At 41.5% G+C, this 17,993-nt stretch overlaps 1 protein-coding gene across 6 annotated transcripts in view; it reads left to right on the forward strand.

Annotated features, from left to right (window-relative positions):
• Window positions 1–17,993, forward strand: part of KIAA1217 (KIAA1217 ortholog) — a 231,108-nt gene that overhangs the window by 172,333 nt on the left and 40,782 nt on the right. For 4 of the 6 annotated variants that reach the window (XM_021533124.2, XM_077788523.1, XM_077788524.1 and 1 more), the window contains exons 6-8: window positions 8,574–9,406; window positions 17,283–17,387; window positions 17,809–17,858. In XM_021533124.2, the coding sequence (XP_021388799.1) occupies window positions 8,574–9,406; window positions 17,283–17,387; window positions 17,809–17,858 (988 nt within the window). The remainder of the gene's footprint in view (window positions 1–8,573; window positions 9,407–17,282; window positions 17,388–17,808; window positions 17,859–17,993) is intronic. The other 2 variants (XM_077788527.1, XM_077788530.1) reach the window with 1 other exon arrangement.

The raw sequence follows: 17,993 nt of genomic DNA on the forward strand, positions 1-17,993 counted from the left end.
AACATTGTTTCTGTGCCATAATAATACTTTATTATAGTGCTAGTGCAAATATTTAATAAAAATAACGTTTTAAAATATTTTACATGGAAACTGAAAAGTAAGCATTTAAGACAAAATAATTTTTTTTACATTTCTAAAAAAACTGTTTATATTGCACTACATATAAATTTTGTAAAGTTCTAGTCAAGCTCAATAATGGCACACAAATTTATGGCATACATTACAAATCAGAATACACAGCAGCTGTCTAGAAAGCTGGAAGACTTCTCTGATGCTTGACTGGGGGTAGTAAGGGGTGAAACACCTGGATTTTTAGTTTTGGCTACAAGATCTGCTCTGATCTTTCTCCTGTTACTTAAATGTTTAGTGTCAACTTGTTGTTTCATAGCAGAAATGAATGATGCCTCCTTCACTAGTGGCTGAGACTGAGAGCAGTGCTGTGAAACAGAAATGCTGCTCCTGTAATGTCCCATTAGGGCTGATTCTGTACAGCAATATTAGCTCATGATCACATCCTTTAATTGTATTTTTATTCCTTTGAATGCCATTTATGATGATACAGGCAATTTTTTACTTGCACGAAAACAAAATTAGACAAAAATCCAAAGCAAGAGCAAAAGAAACAAGCCCCCAAAGCAGAAGATAACAGCAGGACTGGGAAGGGTTTGTGTCATGGGATTTTCCCTTATGATATTTAAGTGTCATCTCTTTTCAGCTGTAAATGCTGCCTTTTTAAGGAGACAATTTCCATATTCTATGGTCTTTTTATGTGAGGGGATAGAAGGGAGTGAAGCATCCTTTCTGTTCTAATTATTGGAAAAGTATTTACCTTGTCTATTGTTTCCTCTTTAAAAAAATAACAAAACAACAAAACAAATCAAAGCCAACACCCAATCATAATGGCTTATGTGGTGTGCAGTAGAGATAACTATGGGATTGATTTATGGGGACCCCGAAGTTCAGGTTATCCAAGTGGCTCAGGTGCCTGGTTAATGAGTAGACAGCTCTTCCACGGGAGGAGTTTGTGCTTCCTTCTACAGTGGCACTACTAATCTGAGGAGGTGAAAAGCTTCTAAGGTTTATTTTGCTGAATTTTTTTTCTAGAATTCTGTCTCCTGGGTTTGCTAAATAGTTGGAGGTCTTCACCTGTTGGGGAATGAATATGTATAGGTCTCATAGTGTTGCCTTTGAAATGCATAGTGTTACTGAAGCAGAGGTTACTCACTATTTTATTTATGGCTTTCCCCTCTGTGAGTCTCTTTTGTGGTTCACTCCAGTATGTTAGCCTCTTTCTATGCATCTTATAGGCACACATTAAAAAATGATTGAGCGACTGAATCACATAGTGTTGCACAGTTTGTGAAAGGGTGACATGCCAAGAAGGTTATTTAGTGACTAATTTTGAAGGGGAGGAGAAATTGCAGGCTTGTCACGTGGAAAAGTACTTCAGTCTATTGAAACAGCATTACTTAGATGACCGGATAAAGCAAGATGGCCTGGTGTGAGCAGAGGGGAAAAGGAACATTTTTCCTGTTTCAAAAGCTTTTTGCAGAAGACATGGATATACAAAATATTATACCGTAGACCAAGGATTGATATTCAAGACTGAAAGCAAAAGGTGCTTTATTAGAAGAAGTGGAACCAAATGTTCATCTCACTGCTGTAGCCATTTGAGGGATTTCCTTAAGAAACAGTAAGTGACTTTAATTACTTCAAAGCAAAGATATCATAAAAAATTGTTTTACAGTCCATAGGTAACAATGTTGCCTAAGAGTGTAGTAAGAGGGCTAGTATTTTAAATTGTGAAAACAAATAATCAGGGTAGCGTCCGGATAGCTGAAGAAATTTATGCCCAGAAGAGTAGACTGTGTAGGATTTGGTCTACAAACTCCTCTCTGCTTGTTTGCATGATCCATCTTCAGCATACACATTGACTTACAGGCAAGGTGAAGCAATCAAACATTATTTTTGCTATTACTATTACATTTGTTTTGTGGTTAGCTTAGAATTTTATGGATCTGCTTTACATTCAGTAAAAAGTGAACTAGGTATTCTTTGTTTTCCCCATGGGAACTTTAGGATATGGTATGAATTAAGCTTATACGTAGTCAGGGATATAAAAGGACATACTGAGACATGTAAAATACCTTGAGGTAAAACATTTGGATTACTGTAGGTACTGGATTCATACACAAGTGTACATTAAACATATATGTATAAAATAAGGGAAAATAATGTTAAGAATGTGTTTGATGCTCTGTGGTATGACAAGGGAAATGATGGTGTGTCTGAGCTTCAAGTCAATGTATTGCTAGCCACAGTATGGTATCCTAGAAATTCTGCTTTTGAGTATCAAATAGTGCTTTTGCCATAACCTCTGTGCACACCTGCACAACTGGGAGAAAGATATGGGGACTGGATGTCACAGTGATACTGGGTAGCATGGTGACAACACCTAAGTATGTTTCAGTCAGAATGCCTCCTTTCCTCTAAAATGTCCTCTGAATTCCACCTCCTAAGATAATGAGCATCACAGTCTGATTCTCCTATTTTGTTTATGTCAACTTCTGGCTAGCTGACCCTGGCCAAAATAAAAAGTAATCTATCAACATAGAAACTAGAGGCCTGGATGATTTCACCATCACTAACCATCACAGACTCATCCTAAAAAACATCTTATATTGACTGATCGTTGCTGTTCATCAAGGGAAAGGAAAAAAAATAGAATTAAGAGCATAAATGGAAGAATACTATAGCATAATGGAAGAACATTACTAGAGCATAATGGAAGAAACCCAGTTATTCTCTTGACATATCCACCATATATGTAATCAGACCCTAGAAAGTTCCTGTTTCATGGATGTTCTGAGTTTTTATCTCAATTCTCCTTTCACCATAATACAGAGGTTTTCATAGCTGGGCATATAACAAAACTATACAGAAGGACTGAAATAATTGAAATCTAGGTGCATGCTAATACTGGGAAGTTCATTATAAATCTTGAGATTTCTTAGGAAGCTCTGCAACTCCTTTTCTGGAAAATTAGCCAGGGAAAAATAATAGAAATATATGAAACATGTTCAGAACAGCTAGCTGGGTCTTGTACTTCCCCATTCATTGGAAGTTTGAATGTTTGAAATCAGTTTTATTTTACCACCGTGTGGTTCCCCTAATGAAAAACAATTGTGAACCCTGGCAGCTCCTAGAACCTTATACTGTTGAGCCAGATTCAAATGAGGCCAGGTTCCAACATAGGCAAGGTCAGTGGTTTCATGGTCTGAAATCATTTTTTTGGGCATTCTTAGACAAAATTACCAAGTAAACTAGTCTGGAAGCATTGCCAAGGAGTGATGGCCATTGAAACCCCCACGTCTCACTGCTCAGTAACCCAAAACTACCAAGCACCCAGCCTGCTGAGGAGAGCATGGAAGAATTAGGGTGCCTATCCCACATCAGACTCCAGCCAAGTTGACCAGTTCTATGAATCTGGAAAGCCAAAGCTCTAGAGCACCTCAGGGATGTCTGGTTAGAAAGAACATCACTGTTGACTGAAATCTGCTGGGTTGTTTTGTTCCAACTTTTGTGTTTACTGATGCTTTTATGAAAAGTTTCAGCTCTCTTGGATTAGAGTTGTCTGCTGAAAATACATATAATTGAAAAGTTTCTGATCAGAAACAGCTAAAAATTATGCTAATGTGTTTGAAGTTTTCAAATATGACATTGGGCAGCTGAAGGAACCCACAGCTGCAAGCAGCATGATTTTTTTTCTGTAACAACCCAACAGAATGGGAAAACTTATAGATGCTAGAAGAATGGGAAAATTTAAAGGTGCTTGCTTTCTACGAGAAAGCAAGAAGAGACAAGTGTGACAGCCTCTCAGTGATGTCTGATTTGGTTTCAGACAGATAGTTTTGGTACAGGTGCTTAAAATTCTCATTTAACTATTTACCAATTCTGCAGTTTTCAAGTGTACATTTTCTTATTGTAAATGATCTTATTTTACAAACATTAAAAATATGTTCAAATATTTAAAAATTTGGATTTTTTTTTTTTTTCAAAAGTGTATTTCTGCTTTCAGCTCTCCAAATCCAACTGGACTGAAAGATCAATCATGATAGAAGTGTTATCATATAGTGCAACTAATGGTGAAGCTGAGGGGTTTGGACAACTAGTACAGTAAAGTTGTCAATTTATATTTATGAAGAGAGAACAAACTAATGGATTTTATTGTTGTTGGATTCAGGTTCTTTAATTAAATCTTTCCTCACTAGAAAAATAAAGGATTGCCTTACTTTTACGGGATTTTTTTTCTGTTGAGCAATTTTCATAAAATATTTCTTTACAAACAGTTTAATTTACCAGTATTGTATCGGTATTTAGTATTCATGTAGCCTTGTCATCGTAGACTGCAAAGTCTCAGTAAAATTCTTTGCAGGTGTGCTGTGTTTACTGTTGGCTGAGCCAGCCTCCAGAGCACAGGTGCACTTTCCTCAGGGAAGTGCAGGGTGTCAAAGGGAGAGTAAGGAAAGTAATAGCTTCACATGGCTGAGAGGTGATTAATGGAGTCTGTTGGGAACTCCCCAGGGTCTCCAAGAGGGTGCATGGATAGACTCTGTGTAGGTATTTTGGCAGCCTGAAAATCTTGGGGCAAAGCCAGTTGCTGGGTTCTCTGGTGATGTAGAGGAGGCCTAGGAGAGCAGAGGGAAAGGCTGCCATGTCAGAAACTTGGCCTACTTTTCCCTTTGCCTGAGTTTCACATTGAGATCATGGTAGATAATGGCTTGAGTGAGGTTGTGTGTCTGGTATCTGGCTGCACGGTGAGTGGGAGGGTTGGTCTGGTGCCTGTGAGTCAGTGGCAGGCTCGGTGCCAGGCCCCGGCTGGCATTGCCCTGGTGGCTGGCATTGCCCTGCTGGCTGGCATTGCCCTCCTGGCTGGCATTGCCCTGCAGGCTGGCATTGCCCTGCAGGCTGGCATTGTCCTGGTGGCTGGCATTGCCCTCCTGGCTGGTATTGCCCTCCTGGCTGGCATTGCCATGCAGGCTGGCATTGCCCTGCAGGCTGGCATTGTCCTGGTGGCTGGCATTGCCCTCCTGGCTGGCATTGCCCTCCTGGCTGGCATTGCCCTGCAGGCTGGCATTGCCCTCCTGGCTGGCATTGCCCTGGTGGCTGGCATTGCCCTCCTGGCTGGCATTGCCCTGGTGGCTGGCATTGCCCTGCTGGCTGGCATTGCCCTCCTGGCTGGCATTGCCCTGGTGGCTGGCATTGCCCTCCTGGCTGGCATTGCCCTCCTGGCTGGCATTGCCCTGCAGGCAGGCATTGCCCTCCTGGCTGGCATTGCCCTGCAGGCTGGCATTGCCCTGCAGGCTGGCATTGCCCTGGTGGCTGGCATTGCCCTGCAGGCTGGCATTGCCCTGCAGGCTGGCATTGCCCTCCTGGCTGGCATTGCCCTGCAGGCTGGCATTGCCCTGGTGGCTGGCATTGCCCTGGTGGCTGGCATTGCCCTGCAGGCTGGCATTGCCCTCCTGGCTGGCATTGCCCTGCAGGCTGGCATTGCCCTGGTGGCTGGCATTGCCCTGCAGGCTGGCATTGCCCTGCAGGCAGGCATTGCCCTCCTGGCTGGCATTGCCCTGCTGGCTGGCATTGCCCTGGTGCATGCAGGCATGGCTCTGTGTGCCCTGGCTGCAGAGACACTGGCTCTCCTTGTCCTCTTTACGAGCCACCAGGAGCAAGGCTTCTTGTACCTCCCTAGGTGGATGTTTTTCTGGTTTGCTGACTTTGTGCATATAGACATTTTCAAAATATAGCAAGTTATTCAGCGTGCCAACAGTCTTTGAAATAAAGGGCATAACTGCTTTTATAGAACATTCACTCTTTAGCTTATAGAGACTCAGTTTTTAAAAAAACAGTTAAATCTGCATCTTATAGACTTAAGTGTTGTTCGACTGACCGAAAACCTCCACAGCAGATATTTAAACATAGTGTAATCTTTTTTACTACAGAAAGGGAAATATTCTCAGTGATGTGATTTTCCCTCAAATATTTTATACAGAAATGATTGCTAGCTGTTTGCCATATTTTAACCTAAGGATCGATAAGACAAGTTTCCATTTCAAGGATGTAAGTAAGGTCTATAGGCAGTAGGAACAAGGAAGAGCTATGTGCTAAAGAAATCCCCACCCTCAAGTAAACATATTACATGGCTGCAGTCAAAAAGCACATGATCCTGTGCTTGTACTAAAAAATCTTCCTTTTGCCCTCAAAGCAATCATGTGGGACAGCACCCAGTATTTAGAGGCTCAGATAAACTCAATATCCTCTTTCTCTGTCCTTGAGTCATTCAAAGTCCAGGAACATGTGGCTCAAGACAGCCTATGTAGAAGAGTATGGGGTTTTATTGAGCAACATGGGGGTTTTGTGGTGGAGGAGAGAAGATGAAAAACAGCAGAGAAAACGGGCTATATATGACAGAGTGGTGAAAAGAGAAACGTAAAGGATGGTCTTTTCTTGCTTCCCATCTGTACCTCTTTGTTGTGCCTAGACTATCACACCAAGGAGGTACAGATGAGAAGCAAGAAAAGACCATCCGTCATATTTTTAATCTTACCATTAGTAAAGAGCCTGGAGGAGAGAGAAAAGTGAAAAGAGAGAATATACCAACCATGTGGCAGAAGACACTGTCACCCACTGGGTAAAGCTGCCTGGCTTCTGGTGACCAGCTCAGGTCATTGCCCAGCCCACATGCCCCAGTGAGTCTTTGCGGGGCATCCTGGACTCTCTGGCTCCAACAGTCTCCCCTTTGGTACACTCCACCTGAGTCCTGGCTTAAAATAGCAGGTGAACTTCTCAGAAAAGGGTTGGGTGCCCAGGTGTTTTTGCCCTGCCCAGCCCCAGGGAGCCTTGATTGAAGCTCTGTACTCCAAGAACTACTTTAAAGCAAAAGTAAATAATGTTACACACAACAGCACTCAGACACAAGATTTTGAGCAATAGCTCAGTCTCATATTAAAATTATTTTCCATCTTAAAGTATTCCATCTAAATGATGTTATGGTGGAAAATAGGATTTTTTTCTTTGACAGATTTCTATGACTTACGAGGAATGAATGAGCATATACAGGAATATGAAGTCCAGAAACTGGGGGAAATTAAACCCGTTGCTTTCAAATCTTCCCATGGAAATTTTCTCCTCTCTGCAACATAACATTGGGATTTTCCTCTCACTACAGCCCAGCATATCCTAGTGGCTATGGTTTCTTTGACAGATATTATTCCATTTGTTGTAGCTTTATCTGAAGCAACTAAACAGGACATTGTGTAGCTTGTACAGTAGAAGTCTAGGAGGGTTTTCTTTCTCTGGGTTCTTTTTTTGTGTAAAGCATCTGTATCTGCCTGTCCCTGAGGACATGATCCCAAATCTGCTCAAGTCAGTAGGAGTCATTTTCTTCTGCTGGCCCACGGCCAGAGTCAATTCACACAATATAGCTTAGTATGCTGCAGTGGTTCTTCAAGCCAATATAGACAACTATGTTGAATTCCCTCTTAGAAAGTGATTAATACTGTTACAATAGTTATATTTTAATTATATCTTATTTAAAATTCCAGACTAGACTTACTCTCTGTGCAAATGAAAAAATTATGACGTCTTCCTCTTTGATTTTGTAATTTTTGTCTGGCTCATTTATGACCTATCCCAGTACACATCTTTGTTCTGTTACACTTATTTATTATTGCTGCAGCCACAATCAGGTTATCTTCTTTCTTCTTTCTGATACTCCAGACTATTGGTCTCTGGCCCTGGGGAATGTAATTTCTAATTCCTGAGTGCAGAACATGCTGTGATAAGAACAGCTATTGTGTATATACTGACACTGCAATTCCCTTACCAGTGGAAAAACCTGTGGTGGGCAGGAATAACTTCCTGCTTCATCTGCCATGGATCACTGTAACTACAATGAATCCAGTCACATTGTGAAAGCAAGGAGTGAGAGGGGAGGAAAATTGTGTAGATTTCAGATCAGCAACATCCACTGTACATTATTTTGTGCTCTGTAACTTTAGGAATGTGGAGTCAGGCTTGTGATACACAGTTTTCTACAATCCCTTGAAGGTGCTGAAAAGGGAAGATGAAATTGTCGGCATGAATTTTAGAAATTATAATTTTATTTTCTTATGTAGTTAGTCCTCAGCTGACTTTTTCATCTTCCTGTTATCCACCTTACCCCAAGGGCACCCAGAGCAGGCACATGATGCTTTCTAGAGGGAAGTTTCTCCTGTCTTATTGACAGTGTTCAGCCATCCAGATAGGTCATGGCTGGGCACAGTGAGGTTCTACACTCTCAAAAGTAAAAGCATTTTAAACCTCTCATACTCCTTTAACATACAGCCCATTTTGTTGCTATTTATAGTTGTTATTTTTGTTAAGCACTGAAGCCCCTAAGTGTTTTATCTATGCAGATGTAAAATTATTTTGTCTCGAGGGTTTGTTTTGATTTCCTAATTTTCTGTAGACAACCCACATCGTGTTTTGCTCATTCAGTAATTTTGTAACTGAGGTGTTTTTCCTTTTCTTTTCAGATGCAGAGGGAAATTGCTTATACGGGGCGAGATGGCCAAAGTGGTTCTCGCCCTGGTTCTGCCCCACACCCTCTGCATGCGATGCCCAGCTCACCACCCTCCACCCCAGTGCCCCACTCCATGCCTCCCTCTCCATCCAGGATTCCCTATGGTGGGGGCCGGCCCATGGGTGTGCCAGGCAATGCCACCATCCCCAGGGACCGGCTGTCCAGCGTGCCAGCCTCGCGCTCCATATCGCCCAGCCCAAGCGCCATTCTGGAGAGACGGGATGTGAAGCCGGATGAGGACATGGGTAACAAAAACCTTACCCTGATGCGAAATGAAAGCCTGTACGGGGACCCCTACTTGTTTCACGAGGGGAGGATGAGCGTGGCTGCACCGCACTCCGGACACCCCCTGGATGTCCCCGATCACATTGTGACCTACCATCGCAGTGCCATGAGGTCATCGAGCACTTACTGCAACCCATCCATGCAGCCTGAAATGCTGGAGCAGTCCTTGTACAGACAAAAGTCACGGAAGTACCCGGAGAGCCATTTGCCCACTCTCGGCTCTAAGACGCCTCCAGCCTCACCCCACAGGGTGGCCGACATGAGAATGATCGATATTCATCCTCACCATGGCCCTCACATTCCCGCCCACACCATCCAGCCGGACAGGTCTTCTCCCAGCCGCCAGTCCTTCAAAAAGGAGCCGGGACCGCCCGTGTTTGTGGATGCGAAAGCGCGGAATGCTGTTGGCCTGCCAGGCATGGCCGAGGCAATGCCCTCTCCCATGGACAAGCAGGCTTTTGGCTATGGGTCACCCACGATGCCCAAGGACAAGGAGACAAGGTAAGGCAGAGCTAGGGCTTAATTTATGCAAATGAGAAACGTTCCTAATCTGCACATCCTTTGTCATTTAAGACTCGGGACAATGTAATGTGTAGGAGGCTGCTGCACCCGGCTGCAGTGTTTATTAGCTGTCTGTCAAGGTAGTTAGTAATTTAGGGGAGATGTGACACCATCCATTATTAATTTGAAAGTATTGTCAACCCATGATGAATCCCTAGTTATTTTCATTTGTGTAAATTTCAGTCATTGGAAAAAATATAATAAAATAAAATGATTAACTGGGATTTTTCTTTGCAGACAGCCAGATCATGTTACAAGAACAAATGATGTTCTGTTCCTGCTAATAAGGGAATATATTTCACCCCCGTTAAGAATGACACTCTGATATTACAATTTTGGTTCTTTATGGAGTGAAGTTTTTCTCATCTAGTGTTAGGAAATGGGAAGAATTTATCATTACTGTCTTATCTCCTGTAAAGCATGAATTTGCATAAAAATAGGGCATTTGTTTACAATAATCTTCCTTGAGGGAAAACTGCTGAGAAAAGCAAGTCTTCCCAGGGAAGAAATCGAAACATGAATACTGTTCCAAATCATTTTTCCAGCATCACAAACAGTTGGTGACCTGACTGTTGTTAACTTTAGTGCGATGGCAATGATGACAATGATCTCTCCTGTCTTTTCAAGGACCACATTTACACAGAGGTCTGTGAAGGCTTCTCCTGCCTTAGACCCTGCCCTGGGAGAGAACAATCATTGCACTGCCAGGCAGTTGCTGTGTATTTATATGAGCTGCGTTAATCTCTAGCATATTGTTTGTGCTATTAACTTTTATAGAGCTCTTTAGGGAAGTGAAGATGAATAGCTGGAAAATGCTGAGCTCACAGAGGCCAAAGGTAACTGCTGATTGCCTTAACCACTGGAAAGATACAGAGTTTCATACAGACCCTAGGCTTCCCCTCTCTCTAAGCAGCTAGCCCAATAATTAGTTGCCACTTGCCATGCTTGGCTAGAAAAAAAATATGGGTCATGAAGTCCACTGAAGGGGAAAAAATGGAAAAATATAAAGAAAAACAGCCACCCACAAAAATTACAGGCTTGTAGTTTGGTAGTTATGACATAAGAGTATGAGATGGGGCATATTACAATCTAAAGTCAGTGAAAATGGATTTTTATGTATCTGTTTCCAAGAGAAAGTTGCAAGTATCTGAAATTTCATTTCAAGCCACCATTATTACATCTAGGAAATTATTTGAAGGAAATTTGCCAATTTTAATCCATTTACAGATAGAAAATTTTACAAAGTTCATTATAGGTATTGAAAATAAGGAAGGACACCAAAAACTTTTGTATTTGTACAATTTTCATCTTCTCTCTGGGCATCTCAGCTGTTCGCTCAGCTGCACAGATATGCACAAGGGTGTTTGTGAATGGATAAAGAGAAACTACACAGATAGTTCTGCAGCTCCTTAAAAGGGAGTTTTGCACCAGGTGTTTTAATTCTGGTCCCAGAATATATTAACAAGGAAGAAAATAGCATTTGCATAATTGCACTTCCAAATAAATACATTACCTTAAAATTCAGCATGGTGTGTATTAGTCACATGGCACTGAAAGAATAATTTTGAAAGCTGTCTTTATGGGTTGTGGGTTTTTTTAACCTTGAGGAAGTGTGACTTTCTAAAAATAATTGTAAATATCAAAAGGAATTAATGCAAATTGGTGTGTTTTCTAACTAATGCAATATTAAGAATTGGGTTTGAGTTCTACAAACACAAAATGCTCTAAGCTTTAATTTAGCTTTATAATAATTTCATGAACTTTGAAAGCAAACACTGTTTAAACCATACTAAACTAAACAAGGGATTGTCCAAGTTGAGGTGCTCTTTTTCTGCTTCATCAGGGATTGAGCTGTTACAAGGTTGCTATGGATACCTGAAGGGTGAGGTACATAATGGCAGAATGGTATCTCCTACCTTGTGTAGGACTTAGAGTTTACACCCATAAACAATATGGGTTTACTTCTGTGAGAAGGTATTTTTGGGATTGTAGAGATAGGGCTCAATAAATTCTCTTCCAGGCATGGTAAAATGAGGTGTAGGCTATAGGCTGTGTATGTTATCCCATTGCTGATGCCAAGTGCCGAAAGCCAGGCCACAGCACACACATGTTCAGTCAGCCTGTGGGCAGAGGTGTCAGCTGTGGGCAGACAGAGGAGCTCTTAGCCTTGGAGCTACTGAGGAGAGAAGTCTTTTTCATCTCTGCACTGTGGCACCAGAGACTCACCATCCTGACTCATTCAGGTTGAGGACCCTGCAGACACCAAACCCATTATATCAGCACTGTTGTTGCTTTAATCCCTAGTGGAGTGTGCTGAGAGCAAAGAAAACATCTCTTGTGTCATAACTTTATGGAAATTTCCCCAAAGTAGCACTGTCACAACCTCAGGACAATGCAAGTTTAAGTATAAATCAGGGGAAAGATTGAAAGGGATAGTGACAATGTCAGAAGTAAAAGTGGATCTCTCTTCCCATCTCAATTCTCTTTCAATTTAGCAGTTCAAGGCTGAAATGGGATATCTCTGTACTTTATCAGAATATGTTGGGTATTTAAAACAGATAAGACCTCTCATTGACTGTATCCTGGTTTTGTTGAAGAAAATGGTTCCATTACCTATGGAACATTAACTGAAGCAGATTTGGATCTACAAGAGATGGAAACTGATATTTCTGAGCTCTTCTACTGGAGTTTTCCTTTTTAATTTGACACCACGGAAGCCAGTTTCATCAAGCCTGTTATTTAAGGCAGAGTTGAGGGGGATTTAATTGCTTCATGTAATGCTTTCTTGTAACTGTTTTACCTTGGCTATTTCCAAGATTACTTCTGTGGTATAAAGGATTGACTAAATTCTCGCAGTTAATTAATTTACCAGAAGAGTCCCATATAAAGCTCTTTTACAACAGTGAGAAGAAAGAAATTCTTGGAGATTTAAAGAAATAAAAGATGTTAATATTCATGTGCAGAAAACTGTTAGAAGTTACAACAGCTTACAGCGGTTCACCTTCAAAGGGCCATCATCTCTTAAATCTGAGGTCTGCTGGAAGAATGAGTAAATTTTTGTGTGAGCGTAAGTTGTTTAAACAGCAATTGCTGTCATATTTTTGGGTGGCTCATTTATGTAGCTTGTGGGACATTTCTGGAAGTTACTACAGACAAAGCAGTTGATAAATTGGAAAAAAACCTGTTTGTCCAAAACTGCATTAAATTAAACTTAACTTAAAATCTTTGCATTTCTAACACGTGTTGCAAAATTATGAGAAAAGATGATAGTTGGATCGACCACAAAATGTAATCACATCACTGGCTCATGGCTTGCAGTTCAAGACTAAAGTGTAATGACTAAAGTGTAGATTATTAGATATTGTTCCCCTCCACAAAACTACTTTATTGTTTGATATGTTGAAATACAGATGGACTCTCTAGACATTAGGAAAAATAGCCTTAGTTTGTAAAGTCATGAACAGTGACAGACTCCATCAGCAATGCACTGGGCATTTTGTAAGGGGTGCTTTACAAATACACTGTCTCAGACACTTTTCACAGGGCCAAAACTGCATATTCCTCTGTAAAAGATGTTTAATAATCAGGCAGAAAAAGATGAAGTCAAATGACCAACACAGGATGGAGGAAAGGTAAACTGTATTTTGTCTTCCTTGTGTTAGAAGAACTCTTTGTAGGAAGATGAGATGCAGGCTCTGGGATGCTGTTGTGCTTCAGAGCTTCCTTTCCTCTTTAGCTTCAAGATGTAGAAGGTTTGAGTTAAATCTTCTCCTTAGAGGACTTACATATTCACCTGTGTGAATCCTTCTTTGGGAAGAAAGCAGAATACAGAAAGAATTCTGCTGATTTTTGGTTCCCACCCTTCCAGGACACCCACTCACTCATCTGTTTTGGGGAATTTGCAATAAAGTCTAAGACACCTTCACTTGATTCTGAGAAAGACATTGGGAAAACAGCCTACTCCTGTTTCATTTCTTTTCCCAGTGAGGTAAAAACAATTATAATGAATTGTTTCTATCATAGAGTAATATAGAAAGAAATGTGTATTTCTCTGTCTCTGACCCCCTCTTCATTGCTTCATTTGGAGCTTAACTATAAAATAGGAAGTCACAGAAAATTTTTTCTCCAGGAATGTGTGCCAGGTAGTTCATGGTGCAGATTTAGTGTTTGAGTACATCTGTTATGGGTGACGTGCTGCACAGCCCAGAGTTGGACAGGAATGTGAATAAACAGTTACATAGACCAGTTTTATTCTGTGTATGTACGAAGTATCTTCTCAGTGGATATTAAAGATCTCCCCAGGAAAGGGAAGTAACATGCAAGTAACATGTCACGCTTAAATAGCATTGTTGTGACAAGTGGATTCCAATTCAGCAATATGCTGTACCCCTTCTTGGAATTACTTCCAGTTAGCTGCAATAGAAGGAGTAACATGAAAGATCAGTGAAGCTGTAAGGAAGAAATCTGGTGATTAAATCTGACATATCAGTGCACGCTCTCCAGAGAAGAAAAGTCTTGCTTTGGTTCTGCTGAATTTGAGGAGCAGAGCAGGGCAGGGTTCCAGTTCCTGAACATGGCTGGAGCCAGAGCTGTGGGTTAGGCTGCTGGGGAGAAGAGGGCTGGCACGTGGCTTGTCCCTGCCTTCCTGGCCTGTGGTCCCTGCCTTCCTGGCCTGTGGTCCCTGCCTTCCTGGCCTGCCACCCTGGTCTGTGAGAAGCCAGAGCCAAGCCTAACAGAGTTCTGCTGGGCGTCACTTCTGGCCTTGTGCTCTCCTTTCCTCCCCCACCGCTGCCACCTCCGACTCTCCCAGCATTCACGGGAAAACAATGTGAAACAATGCCTTTCTGTGCTCGGGCTGATAAAATAGCCATTTCTTAACCAACTGCTGTAAAAAGGGACCCTCCCTGCTCTTCCTGGGTGGTGGAGAGATGCAGCTTTATCTGGGAAATTAATCTGGAGCAGAGACGGGTTGGCGCTTCTCTGGCTACCACCCTTCTGTTGGCAGCAAGCAGAGGCACGGCTTTGTTCCGTCTGCCTGACCCTCTGTCCCAGTGCTCCACATCCAGCCTGCCCTGTGTCACTTGGGTGCCAGCCTGTCCTGTGCCTTGAGAACCTTGGTCTTTCCCATGTCACTGCCGTGGCAGCCTGTCCCATGCCTGGGAACTGCCCTGTGCAGGCAGAGCTGCTGGGACAGGCTGGTCCCACCTTCCCCCTCCACAGCAGGGGTAGAAAACACAATGCTGAGGGCCAAAAATCACAATTTTTGTCATGGCAATGCTGGTGTCCCTGATAGAGCCTGGCCTTGCACAGCCTGAGGAAAGCATTTTTTTCCTCCCTCTGTGAGCAGAGTCTGCTCCAGCCCTTCATAAGGAAGTTGGAGGCAAATGGGTCCACTGCAGATCCTGTCTGTGCTCCTCTGGGACTTTGTGGTGACAGAACTGGGCCACCAGCCCTCCAGCCACCTCAGCCCAGGTTACAGCCCCACCACCAGGCCATCTGCAGCCCTCCCTGCCCATGCTGGAATGTGCTGCCTCCCACCACCTTCACTATGACAACCTCCAAAAATCAGGTTGTTTTATTTAATGCCTAAAAGACACCTTTCAGGCACCTGTTTTTGACATTTTGTTTGATGCTAATGGCCATAGCAAGTCTGGGTGTTACAGTGAAATTATTACAGGAAAAATCTGCCTGGTTTCTAACAGAGTAACTCCAGAGCACATGTAGATTCTTCACATTCTTAATGCTTTTACCATATGAAAAATAATGTGTTCAGTGCAATTGATTCCAGTATTTCATTCGTTTTTCATCATCTCCTATCTTGGAACTTCCCTCTCTCTCTTAACAACATACTTTCCTAGATTTCATGGCAAAGGACAAGATCAGCTTTGTGTTGCCATAATATCTTTTGAAGCAGAAAATTGTTTCCAGATTATCTAATGTGGGATAAAAAACCCATCATATTTATGGATTGGTAAAACAGATAGACTTCCAGTTGAGTTTAGTTCCAGGAAGGTTTTGTGATGATTATCTGGGGAAAAAAAAAAGTTTTCATTATTAAGTGTCAAAAATGCTGCATTAAAGTTTGTTAAAGTATATTTATCCCTGGGTTTTAGTACTTGTTTTTGTTCCAAAAGTTAGTGTGGCCTGCACCAGTTTCTTATTTTAAAACTTGTAATAGTGGAAATTCCATAACGTATTTCTTGATTTGAAATTAATTAAGTCAGATTCACTAGTCTTCTCATCACCCTTCAAATACCTTTCAACATGAGGACAGAAAAGTAAGATGCGTGCACTGCATTAAATCGCAGTAAGAACATGTCTGCTGGCCTGGGAACTGACTGGGCACTCTCTTCTTCCCTGTTTGTATCTGTTACCATCTCATTACTTGTTTTGCTGCCCTGTTTTCTCAACCTCTGGGTGTCTCTGAGTCTCTCCTGGCTATGGTACCTGTGTGCTGTCCCAGGAAACCTCATTCATTCCCTGAATGTGAATGAAATAATTAGCCTGGATAACCTGTCCAGTTGCAGGCAGGGCTGGTTACTTGCTTTTTGTCATGTCAGCTTGCTTTTGGCTGTTATTGGTACCTACATTTGAGTTTATGTGACTTATTGATTGATGCTATTGCTTTGGCCACCAAACTGCAACTGCAGCTGGGCCAGAGTTTGGCTGCTCCCATGTGCACAGAATGCTGCTGTGGTGATGGATGGGCTGTGCAGCATGCTGAGTCTGTGTCTGTGTCTGTGTGTCCCATCTTCTCTCATCATGCGCTGCTGCTGGTCTTAACCACTTGCTTTTTGACAAGTTTTTTTCCCAGCCATCTTCCAAAACCACAGCCTGCTGTTAGAATTTCCTCCTGCAAGTTTCCCCACACACTTGACTGCTGTAATAGAGGGATGCCTTTTCAGAAGGTGCCATACTGATGTGTGTCTCTGTTGTGGTGTGTCACTAACATACTGGCATGTATAAGTAGGCACCTGTGTGAGCAAAAGGCTGGTTTGGAGCCGACTGAGGAAGTCCCCTGGTACCTGACAAATATATGGATTTATGCAAACAGATAAACACACAAATGTTAGCCTTTGCATCAAAAAAAAGTTACTGTTCTTGTTTAGTGACCTTTGGATCCTATGGAAAACATTGCTTATACTTACTGTAGTTCTGCATCTCTTCTGCTTTTTGGGAATTTCTCAGGATATGTGAATGAAAGAAAATCTGTTTTACTGTAATGTTACTGTACAGTCTTCATTTGGTGTCCTGTGCCTCTCTGTCACATTTCTGTCCTTTTCAAAGCAGACAGTTGTGATGTCAGGTGTAAAGGATTTGGACTGGAAAGTCATCAGCTTGGGCAGATTAAATGCTTCCCAGACAAAAATCCTGGGTCTGGGGAAGGTAAAAATAGTGACAAGAAGAAGTGTAAAGTCTTTAATCCTGAAACCTTAAGTACCAATAAAAAGTTTAGCCCAGTGTAGGTAAAAGAGAAAATGAATGCAATGCTGCAAAAGACTTTTTCACTAGTTCCAAGTGGCATTAACAAATTGTTTTAGGTGCCTGTCTTGTGAGGTAATTTGAAGTTTATTACTTGGTTGTTTGTTTTGTTCTTTTTAACTAAGCAGATTTTTTAAAATTGTCTGTTACAACACAAAAGCTGTCCAAACTGAGATGTGGTAAGCTGCTGCAATAAGGTATATGCAAACTGTACCCAAAGGCCTTTGCACAAACTCTGTAGTGTCTTTCCAATCCTGTGGTAATCGTTTACCTAGAAAAACAAGTCTGAAAGCAAATATATCTGGCTTTAACAAACGGTTCTCTTGTCTTACAGAGAGAGGATACAAGCCATGGAGAAACAGATTGCCAGTTTAACTGGTCTTGTTCAGTCTGCGCTTTTTAAAGGGCCAAATACAAGTAATAGCAAAGATTCTTCTAGGTAAAAACAGAATTCATCTGTAATGATTTTAGTAATCAATCAACAAAAATATATTTGAATGTAATAGTAAAAAAAAAATCCTGAATGCTCAATCATTTTTAAGTTTCTTTATCATCTCCATGAGAATGCTAGGCAGAGAGGAAGAATATGCCAAATGATAGATGGATATTAACTACATTACTCTTCTTTGTAATAAAAAGAATGTAGCTACATCTCTGTGCTTTCTACTGCTTATAATCCATTCATTGTTTAACTTCTACTAAAAGGTGATTTAAAAAAAATTACTGATGACTGACAAATTACTGGTGATTTAAGTTAAAAATCAATATGTTAGACAAGGTCATTAAATTTGTTGAATATAAACTTCACTATAGTTTTAATAGTTAGTAAACTAAAATTACATTTTTTTGTTATTATTTAGTGAGAAGATGATGAAAATTGTGTCCAGCAAGAGCAGCACTGACACTGCAGGTAAGATAATTCACTTTTAATTTGCAACTTATTCAGGTATATGAATAGCTCTCACATTACAAACATCCCAGCTTATGGAAATGTCAAATTGACTTAAATTTCCATGACTGTACTGTCAGAACTAAAGTTTAAGTG

The sequence above is a fragment of the Lonchura striata genome, chromosome 1, assembly GCF_046129695.1.
Source record: "Lonchura striata isolate bLonStr1 chromosome 1, bLonStr1.mat, whole genome shotgun sequence".
In the NCBI taxonomy this organism is placed as follows: domain Eukaryota; kingdom Metazoa; phylum Chordata; class Aves; order Passeriformes; family Estrildidae; genus Lonchura; species Lonchura striata.